This window comes from Apaloderma vittatum, unplaced genomic scaffold (assembly GCF_000703405.1).
Source record: "Apaloderma vittatum isolate BGI_N311 unplaced genomic scaffold, ASM70340v1 scaffold5352, whole genome shotgun sequence".
NCBI classification, from domain to species: domain Eukaryota; kingdom Metazoa; phylum Chordata; class Aves; order Trogoniformes; family Trogonidae; genus Apaloderma; species Apaloderma vittatum.
The window spans coordinates 1-16,702 of record NW_009705143.1 but is presented as its reverse complement, the minus strand read 5'-3'; the positions used below and the strand labels follow the sequence as shown (position 1 = coordinate 16,702).

General features: G+C 45.7%; 1 protein-coding gene across 1 annotated transcript; it reads right to left on the bottom strand.

Annotated features, from left to right (window-relative positions):
• Positions 1 to 202: 202 nt before the first annotated feature.
• Positions 203 to 12,095, bottom strand: ATG14 (autophagy related 14; the record flags this gene model as incomplete). Its single annotated transcript, XM_009865272.1, has 9 exons — positions 203 to 509; positions 3,699 to 3,784; positions 3,895 to 3,985; positions 5,036 to 5,153; positions 5,617 to 5,846; positions 6,247 to 6,484; positions 11,361 to 11,442; positions 11,853 to 11,895; positions 12,031 to 12,095. Coding segments are annotated over 9 exons (1,260 nt in total), but the record flags the coding sequence as incomplete, so codon positions are not given.
• Between the last annotated feature and the right edge of the window lie 4,607 nt (positions 12,096 to 16,702).

The window sequence follows — 16,702 nt, the reverse complement described above, 5'->3', positions numbered from 1 at the left end:
TCCGTCAGAAGGCGGCTAGCTAATTTACAAAAACGGTACCATCGCAGTCATCGTGGGTACATAAAAAGGTTTCTTCTGGTTTACAAAACGCGAGTCCCACCTTCTCTCTGTTCCAGGCTCTACTTAACTGAAGAACATGTAAGGTTTCCTACAGCATCGCTGGGGAGGGGGTTCCTGCCGCAGATCCTTTTCCCAACGCTCGTTAGCGGTGGCCGGTGTATGCCTTCAGCCAGGAGGTCACCGAGGCAGCGGCAGACGAGATCATCCCCCCGGCGCTGCTGCTGGCGATCGGCTGCGATACCTGCGTGCTCTGGCTCTGCAGCATCTCCGCCTGCTGAGAGGGGATGTCGCAGAACCTGGGGCTCGGCAGGTTCTCCCAGTCTGTCCCGAGGTCCGTCTCTTCGTCGCTGACGTGCTCGTCGCCGCTCTCGTCCGTTTCGCCGGCGGCGCTGGGATCCACGAACTCCATAGAGTCTTCAAGATCGGCGCTGATTTCAAAAGGCCCGGACCTGTGAACATGGGGACAACGCTGTGAGGCCACGCAGGAGAGTGAGCGTCACATCGCTGGAGCCCTGGGCACGCCAAAGCCCCCTACTCTGTCACGCAGACAGCAGAGAAACAAACATTTATTGGCGTGGCAGAGAGAAACTCACCGGCTACAGAGATAACCATGCGGTGACAACGCCGAGATGGAAACGGTCGGCCAGGGAAGTGACAGCCGGGTTCCGATCCATGGAGCAGGAACGGCGGAAGAGCCGTTCCGCTCTGGCAGTGGACAGTGAAAAACGCACACACACAAAAGAAATGGCCCCTGATAGTAACTCACAGTTCCACTGGTGGAAATCTCAGCCTGATGTGGAACAGCTTTTATTTTTAACACCAGCCCCGGCCAGGCCAAGCCGGCCGCAGCCCTGTCAGCGAGCACAAGGGTGTAGTTTACTACTTAGAGAACTGGGCTGGCACCGCTCACCCGTGGAGACTTCCCACAGCAGCAGCTTGCCCTGAGCAAGAGACCTCAGGATCTCACAAAAGATCAGAGGAGGCCTCGAAGATGATCAAGGGGCTGGAGCACCTCCCCTGCAAGGACCGGCTCAGAGAGTTGGGGTTGTTCAGACTGTAGAAGGCTCCGGGAAGATCTTCTAGCAGCCTTCCAGTACATGAGGGGGCTACAGGAAAGCTGGAGAGGGACTCTTGATCAGGGAGGGTAGTGATAGGATGAGGGGTAACGGTTTTGAACTGAAAGAGGAAGATTTAGATTAGATATTAGGAAAAATTTCTTCACTGTGAGGGTGCTGAGACCCTGGCACAGGTTGCCCAGAGAAGCTGTGGCAGCTCCTCCCTGGAAGTGTCCAAGGCCAGGCTGGACGGGGCTTGGAGCAACCTGGGCTGGTGGGAGGTGTCACTGGCCAAGGCAGGGAGGTTGGGTAGATGATCTTGAAGGTCCCTTCCAAACCCAAACCATTCTATGGTTCTGTGAATTCATTCTAAAATCTTTTTTACTGTAAAGCTGGTCAGACAGTGGGACAGGTTGCCCAAGAGGCTGTGGAGCCTCCACTGGAGAAAATCAAAACCCCACCAGCCACTACTCTGGTTGCCTCTGCTTTCAGTGGGGTGATGGGCTGGATCTCCAGAGGTCCTGGCCAAAGCCACCAGCGCTGTGACTCTGGGTTCCCTGCTGCCACTGCCTGGTGGCAGAAGCAATTGCATTGCAACGCTTTGCACTAGATGAGAGGCAGACAAAAAGTGAAATGCCTTCACCGAGACAAAGCAGGGGGTTCCTGAGCACCTGCGGTCTCCAGGGGCAGCGGTGAAAGGTGGATTCCCCACAGCCAGCAGCATCCCTGCCAAAGCTCATTCCAAAGCACAAAGCCATGCAATGAAACAGGAGCAAGAATTTAACAGGGGTAAGAGTGTTTCTCCAGCCTTAGTGGACCAAAAAGCCTGAAAAACAGCGATTTGGCATGGAAAATTGTAATCCAAACGATTAAACTTGGTTAAATTGTATGTATCTGAAAACAGCAGCTTATAAAGCAGACTACTGGGCAACTACAGGCCTAGACAGCTGAAGGGAAATAAGGAGAGCTGGTTGCTGCAAACTTTGCAGGCAGCTGAGAAATTAAAGGTAAGCAGTCTGTCATAATCTGGAAGGGAACCGAGCGCTGCCTTCTGGCAAAGGATTCTGCTTAACAAGGCCACATGAAAAGGGAGTCATCGAGTTTGAGGCCAGAAGGGACCATTAGATCATCTTGAGTGACCTCCTCCATAACAAAGGCCATTACGTTCTGCCCTGTCCTGTCCTGACTTCTGCCTGACGAAAGCGCCCGCTCCAGGAACTCCCCCAGCCTCCACAGGAGGAAACAGAGAATCCCTCACCTTCACTCCTGCGGGTAATTAATCTCCGTGTTAAGCGCATGCGCCTCATTTCAACCCAGCTCAGACTCTGCTTCCGATGGTGTTTATAAAGCCCTTCACAAGACTGTTTTTTCTCCCCATAAAGGTGTGGAAATCAAGTCATCTCTCAATCGCATCTCCAGCGAGCTAAGGCAGTTTTATACAGGCTTAACCTATGACCCTCACCGGTTGGTATGTTCTCCAGCTCCTTCCTGGAACCTCCTCTTTTACTACACGGACTGGACTGATGTGTGTGGAGCTCTGTAACATCTGCACAGAGACGCGAGACCCACTGGGACACTTGGGTCTTTTAAAGCAGCTGCTTTCCAGGCTACAGTCTCCATTCTCTGAGCTTTTTCTTGCACTCTCCTTGTTTTCAGGCAAGCAGCAGCAAGCACATTTTTTTTCCCCACCAAACTGAGCTACGTTACAAAGATTTGGGTCCCTGTATCTTTGGGCTGAATCAGTGGGGATACACCAGAGAATGGAAGGGAATTGGTTAGAGCAGGCGTTCAGTACCTCTTAGTGGCACTGCAGGTTTTAAATAAAACTACATGACAACGACATGGAAGAGTAAATTTCAGAACATTATTGTGCTTAAAAGGGGAATAAAGCACTAGCCAGATTAAATATTTGTGGAGTGTCTCGGGCACAAGTGACCTGTGACTGGATTATCCCAACAGGAAAGCAATGGCGTTGGCTTTCTTATATTTAAGTTGTAAAAAAACCCAACCAAATTAGAAGATTATTAAACCTGGTGCGTGCAGCCCACAGGAACTGATGTTCATCACATACTAAGTTCACAAAAACTGTCTTTGATCTTAATTTACATATAAATTAACACTATTTGAAGTGTCAACTTTAGTCCAGGGTGTTCACTGACTGGAAGTGTTTTGGGAAAGGTTTACCTAGTATTTGTTTTAGTTATTTCTATGTTAACAAGATGTGGGTGAGGTCATATTTGGAGCACGGTGAGACTGCCTGGCCTGGGTGCTGCTGTCCCCTGGAGGGAAGGGGTTCCTCCTTCTGGCTGTCAGGGAACCAAGTTCATCACCAGCTACAAAGCCTCCGGGGCTGAGCTTGCCACATGCAGAAACAGCAAACGCACATCTCTCAGATCCCATTTCCTACTCGGGACCAACTTTTTCTGTCCTCTCTTGGCTCCTCCTTGCAACTACCCTGATTTCTTGAGGGACTCATCTATAGGTAGAGCAGAAGAGAAGGATTTCCCTCCTAAAGAAACAAGGCAAAATGCATAACTTCAAAAGGGATCAGTCACAGGTGAGTCGAGATACTGCTTTTCTTACCTGCCCAAGTTCTCAGTGTCTGGGCTGACCAGGTACATAAGGTTCCTGAGGGTATGCAGTGGGTGCAACAGATCTAAATTTACATGCTACCATGGGGAAGGTAAGAAAAAGACATGATCAGTTACTGGAGGAAACCTGCAGGCACAGTTGATATTTTAAAAGCTTTTTCAAGCATCCAAATGTGCATCCCCCCTACCTGAGAGAAGCAAAGGTGAAGGATATTCGCATTCAGCTTCTTCACTGCCCGTGTGAACCTGTGTTTGCTGAGATTCTCTCCGCAGAACTCACTGTTGAAACAACAACATACACTTTTATACACATATACACACAGAAAGAAAAATGCTGTGAAAATACACCTGCTGGAGACATCAACGTGCCCTGGCTTCCTAACAAATCCCAGAGTAAACATCCTCGCAGCGAGCACTCGTTGGAAGTGCACAGCCAGTTTTAGAGCGCTCAGGGGGTGAATTTTTCACCTAGCAAGACTGCTAGCATTTCAGCAACCAGCACTGCTTGCCCTAGTCTCACCAGTTTCAACAGGACAGGTGATGGAAAGTGTATGAAACTTGAAGATCCGCAGCAGCCAAGCTATTTTGGCTCCCCTTTTAAATCTTGCATCATTTTCCTTCTGTGAAGACTGAGCACCCAAATGACAGCATTAAAGAAAACCTGCAGAGACCCTACACGTGCCCTCTCTCCGGCAACCACTATTTTGAACACTTAAAAGAATCTCAGCAGCATATTTGAGACCCCTGGAAGACCATCAAGGTCTACAGCTCCTCTGTACAGATCCCATGCGCTCCACAGAGATGTTAAAAATCTAACGGTGGTTTTCATCACAAATGGGGTTTAGGCAATACATTCCCAGATGTCTGACAGCCAGGTTGGTGTTTTACCTCAAAGAGAATTACAAGGCCTTGTTCTACAGCATTTAATGTAGGGGAGCTATTCGAGATGATTACGAGTTGCCGAACTGGGCTGGGATTTCGTAAAGCACAGTAGGGTCTCCTAAAATGAAAAGTGTTATTTATGGACTGTCATGTCTCATTTCTCATTCAAGGATGTTGAATCTGTCAGTTAGAAAGCTGCTATTTTCAGCTGTGATGGCTAGTCTACACTCTCAGGAGATAAAAAAGGAGAGAAGGACTATTAACTAGGGTCTAAAATCCTACCAGCCAGCCCTCCACCCAAAGTTAAACAGCACAAAAATCCAGGAGCCACCAACTGTTACCATAAAAGCTGCTCCAGTTAATGACTTCGTTCCCGAAACCAAAGTGAATTAAGATCAGTCACAACTGGTCACTGATTCACCTCCTCGGAGGCTTCCGTCTACTTGCCTGTTGCAGAGCTTCTTGGGAAGATTTACATCAAGTATGAGAGACAAAGTGTTAACAAGCTGAGTTGCATAGCACAATGCAGCACTGATGGTATAAGCGGGGTTATTATGTTCCATATCTGAAAGAAATAAAAACATCACGAAAGTCTCATTGTAAGCAAAGCCTCAGTGGGTGTGTAATGTTAAAACCAAGAAACCCAAGTCTACTCTGGAAAATGTCATTTCTAAGTACTGAGAACAGCCTGAATCCAGCAATCGCTTACAGTGAAATCTGTCAGAGGTTGGTAGAAAATAGTAATTCTTGGAATTCCTGTTAAAATGACGGCATGCGAACCATGTCAAAACTGTGAATAATTAACTTTATCTCTCTGTTACATTGTGCTGTGTCCCAGCACTTTCTGCAAAAGAGGATTTCAGCAGACTAATCCCTACACCAGCATTTATTTCTTGCTTGGGTTTGTCTGTGCAAGAACAAATGGACTGGGCTGCCGCTCCTCAGTACCTTCTGCTGGCACCCAAGGCTGGAAGTTCTACGGCTTCTGGAGTATCCCACAAGCCTCCTGGAGCCACCTTGCTCCTTACCTGGTCCTTGTGTGGTCTTCTTCTCTTCCACCCAACTGTAATACGCTGAGTAGTCTCCGTTATTAGGGAGAGTTATCCAGGGCCCTGTGATACTGATGCTGGTGTCCCCGTTGTGGTCGTCGCACACCCATCTCCCAGAGAGATAAGTGGTTCTCCTGGCTTCGGCGAGCTTGCTCACAGTGCTAGAGGTCATAGCATTGTCACTCTCAGAAGACACATCTGCAGGATCTCTGTAGCACCCAAAATGGAACAGAGCATTTTTAAAGGAGTTTTTAAAAATACTTGGCAGGCACCGAGCCAGGCTTCAGAGAGAGCAAAATGCTTGTAGAAACGCTCCTGCGAAACTCCTTATTCCCCAAAACTACTTCGCTTTGCTCTGGGATTTTTTAATTGTTTTCAAGAAGTTTAACACTGGACATGTACATACCTCAGATCTCCCAGTGGGGAGAGGCTACCACCTCCAGATTCTTCTATTCTGGACCTCTACCTTTGGGTCAGATTCTTTGCCTGGGGGAAAACCGCTCCTTCTCCCCAGAGATTCTAAGAAAGCCAGAGCATCAGACTTACATGACTCACTTCTGGGTGTCTAAAGCGAAGCAAAATGAGTCCAAAAGGACAAGCCTTCCATACCTCATGCTTGTCTTGACTTCTTCAATGGGAAATATGACTGATGTTAGCTCCAGGATATGTGTCCGACGAAGGTTTGCCAGATGCTCGTAATGGGTTTTCAAGTCGTAGGTTTTTTTCTCTACCAAGTCTCCCAGCTTGCGGTTGTGCCTCTGGATCTTCTCTTTCTTCTCCTGATGCCGCTGAGCCCTGCGATAATGCTTCTGGTTCTCCTCTTTAATTCTCAGCAGCCCCTCCGCATCTGTGAAAACAGGAGCAGATGTTAGCCTTGGAAGAGGGGCTGTGAGGTACTTGTAGTAAAAGCTCGAGAAAAGCATCATTAATATTTACAGAAAACAAGACCTATAGCAGCTTAAAACAGAGAACCCTGCTAAACCATTAACATTTTCCAGCTGCTCAGTTGTGCAACTTTTAAATCTTTGCTGAAGATCTCCAAAGAGACCGAAATTGGGATTAACCTTTCCCTATCTTTTACCCGGCTATTTCTGGATTTGGAGCAGAAAAGCCAAGATTTCACAGTTTAATTAAATTTCTGAGGCAATCATCGTGAGAGAAATAGCTTGACTGTACACGTCTGCATGGTGCTGGCCAAAAAGACACGCAGTGCTTGCAGCCAAAATCAACTGCAGATAGCATCTCCAGTCACCACTTCTGGCACCAATGCTGCTGTTAGTGTAGGTTATTCGGGCTTTGCACTCATGTAGGTGCTCTTAAAGCACTTGGATCCCAACGGTGCAGCTCCTTGCTACCACCAGCGAACGCTGACTATCGCCTTTGCCAGTCACAAAATGAGAACAAGGCGCTTAACGTACCGAGGAGCTGCGACTGCCTGACGTTACTCCATGCACCAGGAGCGCTGAGGCTTGGAAAAATATCCTTCAAGAGCATCTGCTGAATCTCCTATAAAATAACCTACCTCAGCACTGCTCCCACAAACATCTGGTGCTCAAGACAGTGAGGTAACCATCTCTGTCTTTCAAAAGCAGAGAAAAATATTCCTTATACACATTCTCCAAATACGTGTCTACAACTCTTCATGTGCCCTAGTTTGAATTAGAGACCTCATCTACTAGTCACCTGCTTGACGTTTGTACAGTGTCAGTGAGGTTCTCTTAAAATAAGACATCGTTTTGCTGTAATTGAGAAGTAGGATAACTGTCCCTCACACAGAAGGGAAGCACGAAGCCCTGACATTGTTTTACTGATACCGAGGCACAAACAAGACCAGAGCTACAACAAGCACGCTCCGTGGCATCTGCTACTCAAAGAAGTTGCATTAGACAGTACTGAAAAAAAATCAAGGAAGCTTCTGAGCAGCTATAGCTACCTCAAACACAACCACACTGTCCGTATTCCCAATGGGGGAGCATAAAAAATTAAAGACTACATCCAAAGAACGGGATTCAAGAGTGATTCCCAGCTGTGGGTCTGTGCCCAGGCAGCACACGACACCCTCCCGTTATTTCTGGTTTGTATCTGCAGAGCTGGAACCGCACTAAACTCTGGCCGGTCCCTGGTTTGGCAGGGTGGGAGACCAGGAACCCCTCAGAGCGCGCCTGCCCCCGTGGACACAGAACACGCTTTGTCTGAACATCAGGAAATTAAAGGCTGAAGGAGCTGAGTCTCTTTAGCTTGGAGGAGGCTGAGGGGTGACCTCATTCATGTTTATAAGTATGCAAAGGGTGCGTGTCAGGAGGACAGAGCCAGACTCTGCTCAGGTATGTCCAGTGACAGGACAAGGGGCAACAGGTGCAAGCTGGAGAATGGAAGGTTCCACAAAAACATTAGGAAAAGCTTTTTCCCTGTGAGGGTGACAGAGCCCTGGCACAGGCTGCCCAGGGAGGTTGTGGAGTCTCCTTCTCTGGAGACATTCAAATCCTGCCTGGACACGTTCCTGTGTGACCTGCTCTGGGTGATCCTGCTCTGGTGGGGGTTGGACTAGACAATCTTTCAAGGTCCCTTCCAACCCTGAACATTCTGCAATTCTGTGAAAGAAGGAGAGAATAGTTTCTCCATGCAGACAAGAACTAATGATCCTCAGGTTTATAAAATAAGTGACTCCCTGTTAGAGGAATGGTAGAAAAATCGACTTTTCTCTGAGCAATACCAAGAATCCCTAGTTGTGAGCTAGTAATTCAATTTTCTTCAAGCATTCCTGTAACACCAACAGAAAATCAATTAATGCTTGCATTTATATTCCCAAACCCTCCCTCTGCATAAAGACTGAGAGAGAGAGAGAGAGAGAGAGAAGTGTCCATCTGTTTCATTTCGTGTTGTACTCTGAAAGGCTACTTTTTCACAGCCTGAACTCCCTTTTCTGCAGGTCCAAGGGCAATTACGGGAGGAGCAGGGGAGAACGCTGCACACACATTTCCTCTTTATCAGTCCCGGTGCAGAAACAGCCGCCCTTTCTTTGGCATAGCACCTCTGCTTTATGACCCAGTTTATGAGGTGATTAAAATTTGTCCCCAGAAGTATTTCAGGACACTGCTGTGTCCCACACATCTACGCTGCCTGATAAATGCACGCACAGGCACAAGAGAGCTATTCCAGATATCTGCAAGATTTTCTCCTTGAACCGTTCTCCATAGGCAGAAGGAAAACACACAGATTTTAAAACTTGATTTTAAAAAGGCGCCAATTAAGCAAGGTATTCAGGAGAGTCAACTGCAAAAGCAGGAGCCTGGCGTTCTAGAAAGCGTTCTTATTTCAGAGAACAAAACCATGCCACATCCAAGAGAAGAGAAGCAACCTTTTCACATTTTCTAACGTGGTCCAAGAGTGGACCAAGATGGGTTCTTGACCTACTGGCTACTCATGGCAAGAGCTGGCTTTGGGTCTAGTTGCAAGAGCGATTTTGGGCCAACGGAGCTAACAGCAGGTCAGCTGGGCAATAGTTAGGTCAGCTCGTGGTGTAAATCTAATCGAGCTCACTGGGAACCAGAGAAGTTGCAAAAGCTGCAGGACAGGAGAAAAGTGGAGGAACTCCACTCCCCAGTTGGTCCCAACATTCTGCCACCTTCAAAGCAGCATTCTGAGAACAGGTGACTAAGTTCCTCAGAGTCCCACTGACTCCCTCTTCTCAGTCTAAAAAGTAGTTATTAACCCCTTCATACTAATATTCTACAGACTGCAAAGCCGGCTGTTCCTCAACTCCTTCCTCTCTAAACCAAACCAAACAGCACGTCCTTAGCTGTCTCTTGTGTTTTGCTCCTCTTTCCCACACTTTCTGCAGTTGATTTGCATCTTTATTAAATTGCTCAAATTGGACACCAGACTTTCGGTGGGGCAACACCAATGTCGGTGCAAAACAATTTATTCCATCTTAAATACGACGCTTAAGAGTAGCCTCACACAGAATGAGGCCTGAATCTTTCTGGAGCAGCATTAGATTGATAATTTTTATTTCAGTTGCAGTTCCCTGGATCCTTTCCTGTCAAATCTCACCAGCACCCCTCACTCTGGGTTTATACATTTCTCCTTCCTAAACAATGTGCACTTGACATTGCCCTTTCCAGGTGATGTTGTCGATTTAGCTGCATGATTTTGAATTTGATCCTGTTCTCCACAGAAGTCCTATCGTCATCCACCTTGGCTTCCTCCATTCCTCCTTCTATTTTACCACGCAAGCTATTACGGGAAATATTGAACAAAACTGGGCCAGGAACCAGTTCCTCTTGAGCTCCACCTGTCTCACCTCCTCCGTTTGACAAGTATCATCACTCTTTGAATGCAGTTTTTCTAGCCTTTTGTGTGAGCCTCAGAGTGATTACACTCAGAGCAAATGCCTTTGCTTGCTCCTGAGACAGCCTAGGGTAGTGCCCAAAGGCAAGGTATGACACTGCTTCTGCTTCAGCCTCCACTAAACCACTGGTCCGCAGACAAGAGGTTAATTTGACATGGCCTATCCTAAAAAAAGTGATGCCTATTTTTAATTATCTCATCTTCTAGCCACCTACAAAGTGGCCAGAGGATGCTTGTGTCCTCAGTTTAAGGTTCTCCCTTTCTCTGCCCTTTGAAGACCAACACTGCTTTCACTCTGTTTCCTGGGACGCCCTTTCTCCTTCGTGTTCTCACATCAGCCACAGACCACTTCAGCTTGTTCCCTAAGGTGAATCTCATAAGGCCTTGCTGACACACTTAAAATAATACTTATCTGGCTGTTTTCCTTCCTTGAGCTGCAGTTCTCTCAAGATGTAATATTTAACCTAGCTAAGCAGCTGCTCACATTCTCTTTGCAAGAAGATGAAGCAAAGAAGGCGTTGAATGCTTCGGAGCTCTCCGCATTCTGATTTGCTCTCTTTCATGTTGACTAACAGTCTTGCCTATTCCTTCACCTTTTTCTTATTCTTACTACCCATCTTCCTTATTAACTGAAAATCATTTTGCATCTCAGCCTTTCTGATGTTATCACTACAAGCTTGTGCTATTCCTTTATAACTACTCTCAGGTTCCACTCTCTGTATGGCTCCTCTTGAATTTCAAGTCATAAAAGTGTTCCTGATTCAATCAATAAGTTCCTGAGCATGCTTCCTATCTCTCCTTTCCATGTCGGTCGTTTGGAGCGCTGCACATTCTCTTCTGAAAAACGACCCTACAATTCTCTCAGGTAAAAAATGTAATGAGTTTCAAAACTGAAGCTGCCGAACAGTTGCAACTCGCCAGCTTATGCCATACTTCAGTGGCTCTTGCTCAAGAAGGCTCGCAGGATTTCTAGACAGGTGTGGGTTAAAATCCATCAGCTACATGAAATTCGTAACAGCTGCCAAGCTGTTTGCTCCTCTTTATCAGGAGGAAGTGATCAGAAACACTACACTGAACAAAGCCATCTCTAGGGACAAAGCCAAAGTCGCAGGCTGCTACGAATTTACTTTTAAAGCTGTTGTAAAACTATCTCCATCCAGCTGAATAATGTCTACTGTTTGCTAATTAAAACTCAAGCATAAAGAGGCTAAAATCCACTCACCGATTCGCCTTCAAGTTGATTTAGGCAGTGATGGTTTGGAAATTCACCATTTAAAAAAAAATAAATAAAATAACGCTCACATTCACATCGATTGATTTTCCACTCTAAGGCACAGAGTTTTCCACATCGCAACAGCTCAGGCATTACTCACGTCTCGTGATTTCATCATTTTCTTTGCAAATGGTCTGTTTCAGCTGCTCAATCCTCATCTTGCAAGACATTATTTTCCATCTCTGAAAAAGAACATTCAGCAACTCTAGGGCACAAACGACTTCAAACACACTGACTAATGATTAACAACAAAGCCGGCAGCTTTAGTGCAAAAGTAGCAGGAAATTCTTAATTGGATCGGGCGAACAAATAAATATTTCATAAACTGTTTTGTGCATGGAAGAACGCCACAAACAAACTGAATGCTTAGTATAAAGTCAATCAGTATAGTAAGTTATTGAACAAATATCTAGCAAGAAATGAAAAATATTGACGGTTTGGAGCACTCTGCTTGCAGAGCCAATTTCAGTTTTGCTTACAACACGCTTTTTGGGAAAGCAACACAATGCCCTCGAGGTAAATGGTAATTTTTAACTATGAGATCTAGGAATTCAGAGAGTTTAAGAACTATGGGACACTTTGAACAACTCACCAGCTGATCAGTTATCTCCTTCCCTTCCATGGCCTTCAAAACACTAGACGAAAAAACACAATTGAAAGTTTTATGACTATCTGGACTACGTCTGTCTCCAGCAATAGCGCATTAGAAACACTGTGGGTTTTTTCTAAGAGTTCTTAGAGATTATTTTTATTTAATAACTAGAACTTACTGTTTTTGGAATTCTCTCTGTTTGGTTTTAAGATGCATCAGCCTTTCTTTCTTGTCTGAAAACCTGGAAGAGATTAAATGTTTTTTATTGATATTTTGCACAATACGGCATTGTCACCTGTCTGAAAAGATAAAAAAGACTTGTGGGATTCTCTAAACCTCATCTATCTGCCTTCATCTCGGGAAGCGATGGCTAAACGTATAAAACTCTCGCACAATCCTAGAGCCCGTGTCTCTCAGGAATTGCAACAGAACCTCAAAGTTGAGGAAACATCAGCTTGTGTTATTGAACTCATAAGCAAACGACTTGCTTTTTCTAGAAGATGCATAGCTTAGCAGTATCAGCATTCTGTGTATTCAGAAAAACATATAGCACTCTGGAAACCTGTAGTCACTGGAGAAATTAACGGTACTGTCTCAGGTCCCGTAGTGAGTCTGGACTGTGTTCCTTCACAAGCTGTGACAGTATCACCCGAGTGCACTCGGGCAGTGGGAAATGCAGCTCTAGGAACTGCAAAGACCTCATCAGGAGGGAATTTTTTAGGATTCATCATCCTGTGTTTTCACCCTCCGAGTTATGCCGCAGCCATGTCCTGCTCCCCTCCATATTCCACAATGTACTGAGAAATACATTTAAAGGAAATAGCACGTGAAGGGGGCACACCGAGAAATTACAGTGAACTGTGACGGGACAAAGCTGACATTAAGAGCAAACAGCAAGAGAGACAGCCAAGAGATTTAGATGGCATAAAAAAAAAAATAGAATAGCAAATGTGCTTTCTGTCTTCTGCCAGCGCATGGCTTTCCAACTTTCCTTTGTGCTTGTGGTGTTACAGCACCATCCTGATCCACGTCTCAAAAAAGTGTCCTGGGTTAAGTTCATGTATGGAAAAACAATTCATATTTCCCTCTGGAACATGCAGAACTGAGAATTTCAGCCTAACGTTTCACATAACGCCACTAAACCCTTTATTTCAGGGATATGTAAGCTTTATTTAGAAAGAAATATACAGTAATCCTTGACAGAATGGCCTCTCTGCTCAATTCCGCGGGTTTGATTGCAGGTAAAACTCTAAAAAGCTTCGCTCCTCTCCACGAAGTGCTCAAGCCTCAAAGCTTGGTGACTAACCATGGGCTCAGAAAGCACGTAATCGCCGTTCAGGATGACATCACCATTAAAACAACAACAAAACTACCGCCTGCTGCCTTCGTAGTCATCCTGAAATATCTGCTTTCCTTCCAAAACAAACCAAAAGCAAACGCGGGCGCTCGGTGTAAAAAGCCAGAGGCCACGCATGAGCCAGAGGAACGTGGCGCAACCGGAGCCTGCCTGCCCGACCCAGCGTGTTCATTCTTCCCCCGCGTCCTCACCCCGCCAGCCCCGATGGGAATTGCAAAAGTGCACTGGACTAGACTCCTGTTTACGCACCTACTGTACCCCTGACCTTTGGCTGCCACCAAAAATAACCCGGCCCAGAAACCACGCTGCTCGGCAGGCACACACGGGAGAGAGCACCGGGATAATTCTGGCGATTCTGGATTTCAAAGCTGGATTAATGGGCACGGAGTCTGACTAAAGGCAATTACCCAAACGACGTCCATCGCGTCAGCAAAAAGTCCAACGATCAGTCAAGAATCTGGGACTGAAGGAAGTTGTTCTTACCGAGGAGGGAAGAGAGGAAGGTTTGTGAAAGCCTGCAAAAATTACAGCTGACAACTAGGAAAATTACAGCTTCGACTATGTCAAATGGCTCCTACAAACTTCTTCAGCAAATGTTCTCATTTCTTCACATAGCCCTAATTTTGATTGCATCGTGTTGTGTAGCTAACTTCTCTCTGTTTATCTACAGCCTTTCAGTTTGGCAAAGAAACAAAACTTCGGGTGAACTATTTACAGGAACTCCCATGAAATGTAAACTGAGTGAAGGAGAGACCTCAACATCTCAAATTAAATGTTTCCCTCCACACAAGTCTCATCGCATTAAGCTGAGGTTTTCTACAGTTAACAAGCTTATTTCCACATGCTCATAATTAGAGAGAAGCATCCATTAAGGAGGACTTTCTAATCTGTAGGAAGTGATTGATGCTGAAGGGATTGCTGACGACAGCAGTTGGTGCATCTATTACTGGACCTATTCACTATAATAAAACTCCACCGCTGCAAAAAGTCACTGCTCCTAATCATAACCCACAGCTCAGAGAAGTCAGACGGGCTTAGACATCACAATTATATTGTCTTGGGCTTTTGCCATCTGCAGACACATAAAGCGAAGCCATTTGCTACGCCCGTAAAATACACCCTGAGAATTTATGCATGTGACAGGCTGGGGTAAACTCCTGGGAGCCAGAAGAGTCTGGGAGCTGAAATCAGCATCAAGATGCCATCTTCGCTTTGAATATACAACATGTTGCTAATGAAAAGAAGAATGTCGGTGATTACTTTACTGGAGGACTTCCGGACAGCTCATCCTTAATTGTAGCTGCACTTCAACAGCTCCTCGGTCTCTCCCCCTCACAGACGCAGGGTGTGATTTTTGTCAGACATATGAACAACTTGAATCTCATTGTAGCTTTTCTGAAAACGAGCACACAAAGTGGTCCAGAGAGAAGAAACCTGAACTAATTCTTACTTGCAGAACAGGAAATAATTTATCTTCTTATAAAGAAAAATCACGAGAAGATTCTAAAAATAAATCACCGCTGGATACGAGGAGTAAGGCTCGCTTTCTTTACTTTTCACAAGAGAGAGAACGATCCTTTTCCCCAATCTGGAACACTTTGAAAAGTAAAATGGGCGGCCCGAGTGACCCCCACATGCTGCCCTGCTCCGAATTTCTCACAGAGAGCTTATAACTGAGTCATGCAGAAAAGCCCTTGTCGTGACCCTGTCAGCCTCCTCCAGCACCGGCCATAACGTCCGTCTAAAATTAACCCAGGTACTACTAGAAGGCATAAAATACACAAATAAATAATGATGACAGTAAACACAAGCTGAAACTCAGTCGGTGAACTGCACCTGTCCCTGCACGACTTTGCCGCGGTGCACGGTCACTGTTTCAGATTCCCTCTCCCTGTGCTCACATCGCAGGGAAATCACAGACTAAATATTTCAAGCAGAGTTTTAAAAATAAGTAATTCCATCATCTTCAAAAGAAGAAGAAGAAATCTAAGCTTTACAGGGCTCCGTCCTGTAAACGGTGCGCTCCTGCTGCAATCACGCACGCTTCTGCTCTTCCTGTTGTGTTATTCGTGTGCGTTATATTGTTCCTTTAACTCACTAACGCGAAGCTGCTGTTTTCAATGAATTGCACCACTGCTTGGGAAAGGTTTGAGCAGCAGGAGGAACAAAGCCTGGGGAAACTGAGCGTACAGGGAGGCCCCTCAGAATAGACTCTAGGAGAAGAGAACAGTAGTGGTCCCCGCAGATGGAGCCATGATGCCAAGACAGAGGGGGAAACAAAGAAAAAAAACCTTAAAAAAACCAAACCAAAGAAACTTGCTTCCTCTCGCTAAGACACACGACGTAAATATACTGAATATTTTCTAGCCACAGAAGAGCGGAACAGCTAAAGCATCTTAGGAGGATGCAGCGAAAACTGTCAGACAGAAAAGCTGATCTTGTCTCACATGAGAAGAGATGAGGAACACAAAAGTTTTTCTTACAAACTGTTGCCTCCGGTGTATTGGCTAAAGCTGCCACCTCCCAGTTTTGTTTTTCTGATGGGTAGGGAAACTTCTCAAGCCTTGGTTAATACAGAATGACAGAGGTTCCGCTACAATTTCTATAGTTAAGCCTGATATTTAACTCAAATCTTACAGCTATGAAAGGGGCAGGAAAAAACCAATTTGGCTTATGTTCCAAACTCCAAATCTAATTTTTTTAAGATTTTTTTTTGCAGATAACCCTGAGCAGTCTCACAGAAGCAAAAGTTTCTCCTTGTGTTTGGCAGAAAGATGCGAAGAGCCTTTGGTGCGAAGGCCCTACCGCGCCACCCGCCGCTCACCACCTTCCCAAAATAGTGCAAGAAATCACTCTCAACAGCTGCTAACGAAGCCACAAACGAAGGACCAAGAATGCGGCATCAGCCAAAAACCGGAGCTATTCTGGAGACGGCACTGGGCAGACTTTCAAGCATTTGGGATGGACGTGGTGTGGATGATAGCTACAGAGGGGTGATCTGCACCTGAGTCACATAATGAGAATATTTGCTTATTGACGGGAGGCTCCTTCAGCTGCCGTCCCCGACGCTTTGTGAAAAAGGAGCAGGAAGGTGCGGGACTGACTCAAGCAGAGTCTTTTTTGTAATCCTGAAAGGGCGCCTGTGACTAGGGCTATTTATACTGATATAATAAAAACCCAAAAAGGTGCTGTTTTCTTGCACACCTTCCTGATTTAAAAAAAATTTTTAAAAGACTACCGGTTTAAACACATGCTGCTCAAAATAAGCATTTTGAACATCCTACCGCACAGCTCTCTTTTTTTGGTTTGGTTTTTTTTTTTTAATTTTGGGGGGTTTTTTGTTTTGTTTTGCCCTGAACTGTCTGGAGCTTCTATCAGGTCCATCAACGCCAGCAGGGCTGCGGGCACCTGCCCCTTGACTACGGGAAAGTCACAGAGGGGCGCCAGATTAATTTTTTGTTAATTATTATTATTTTAAGCAACGTGTGGTGGG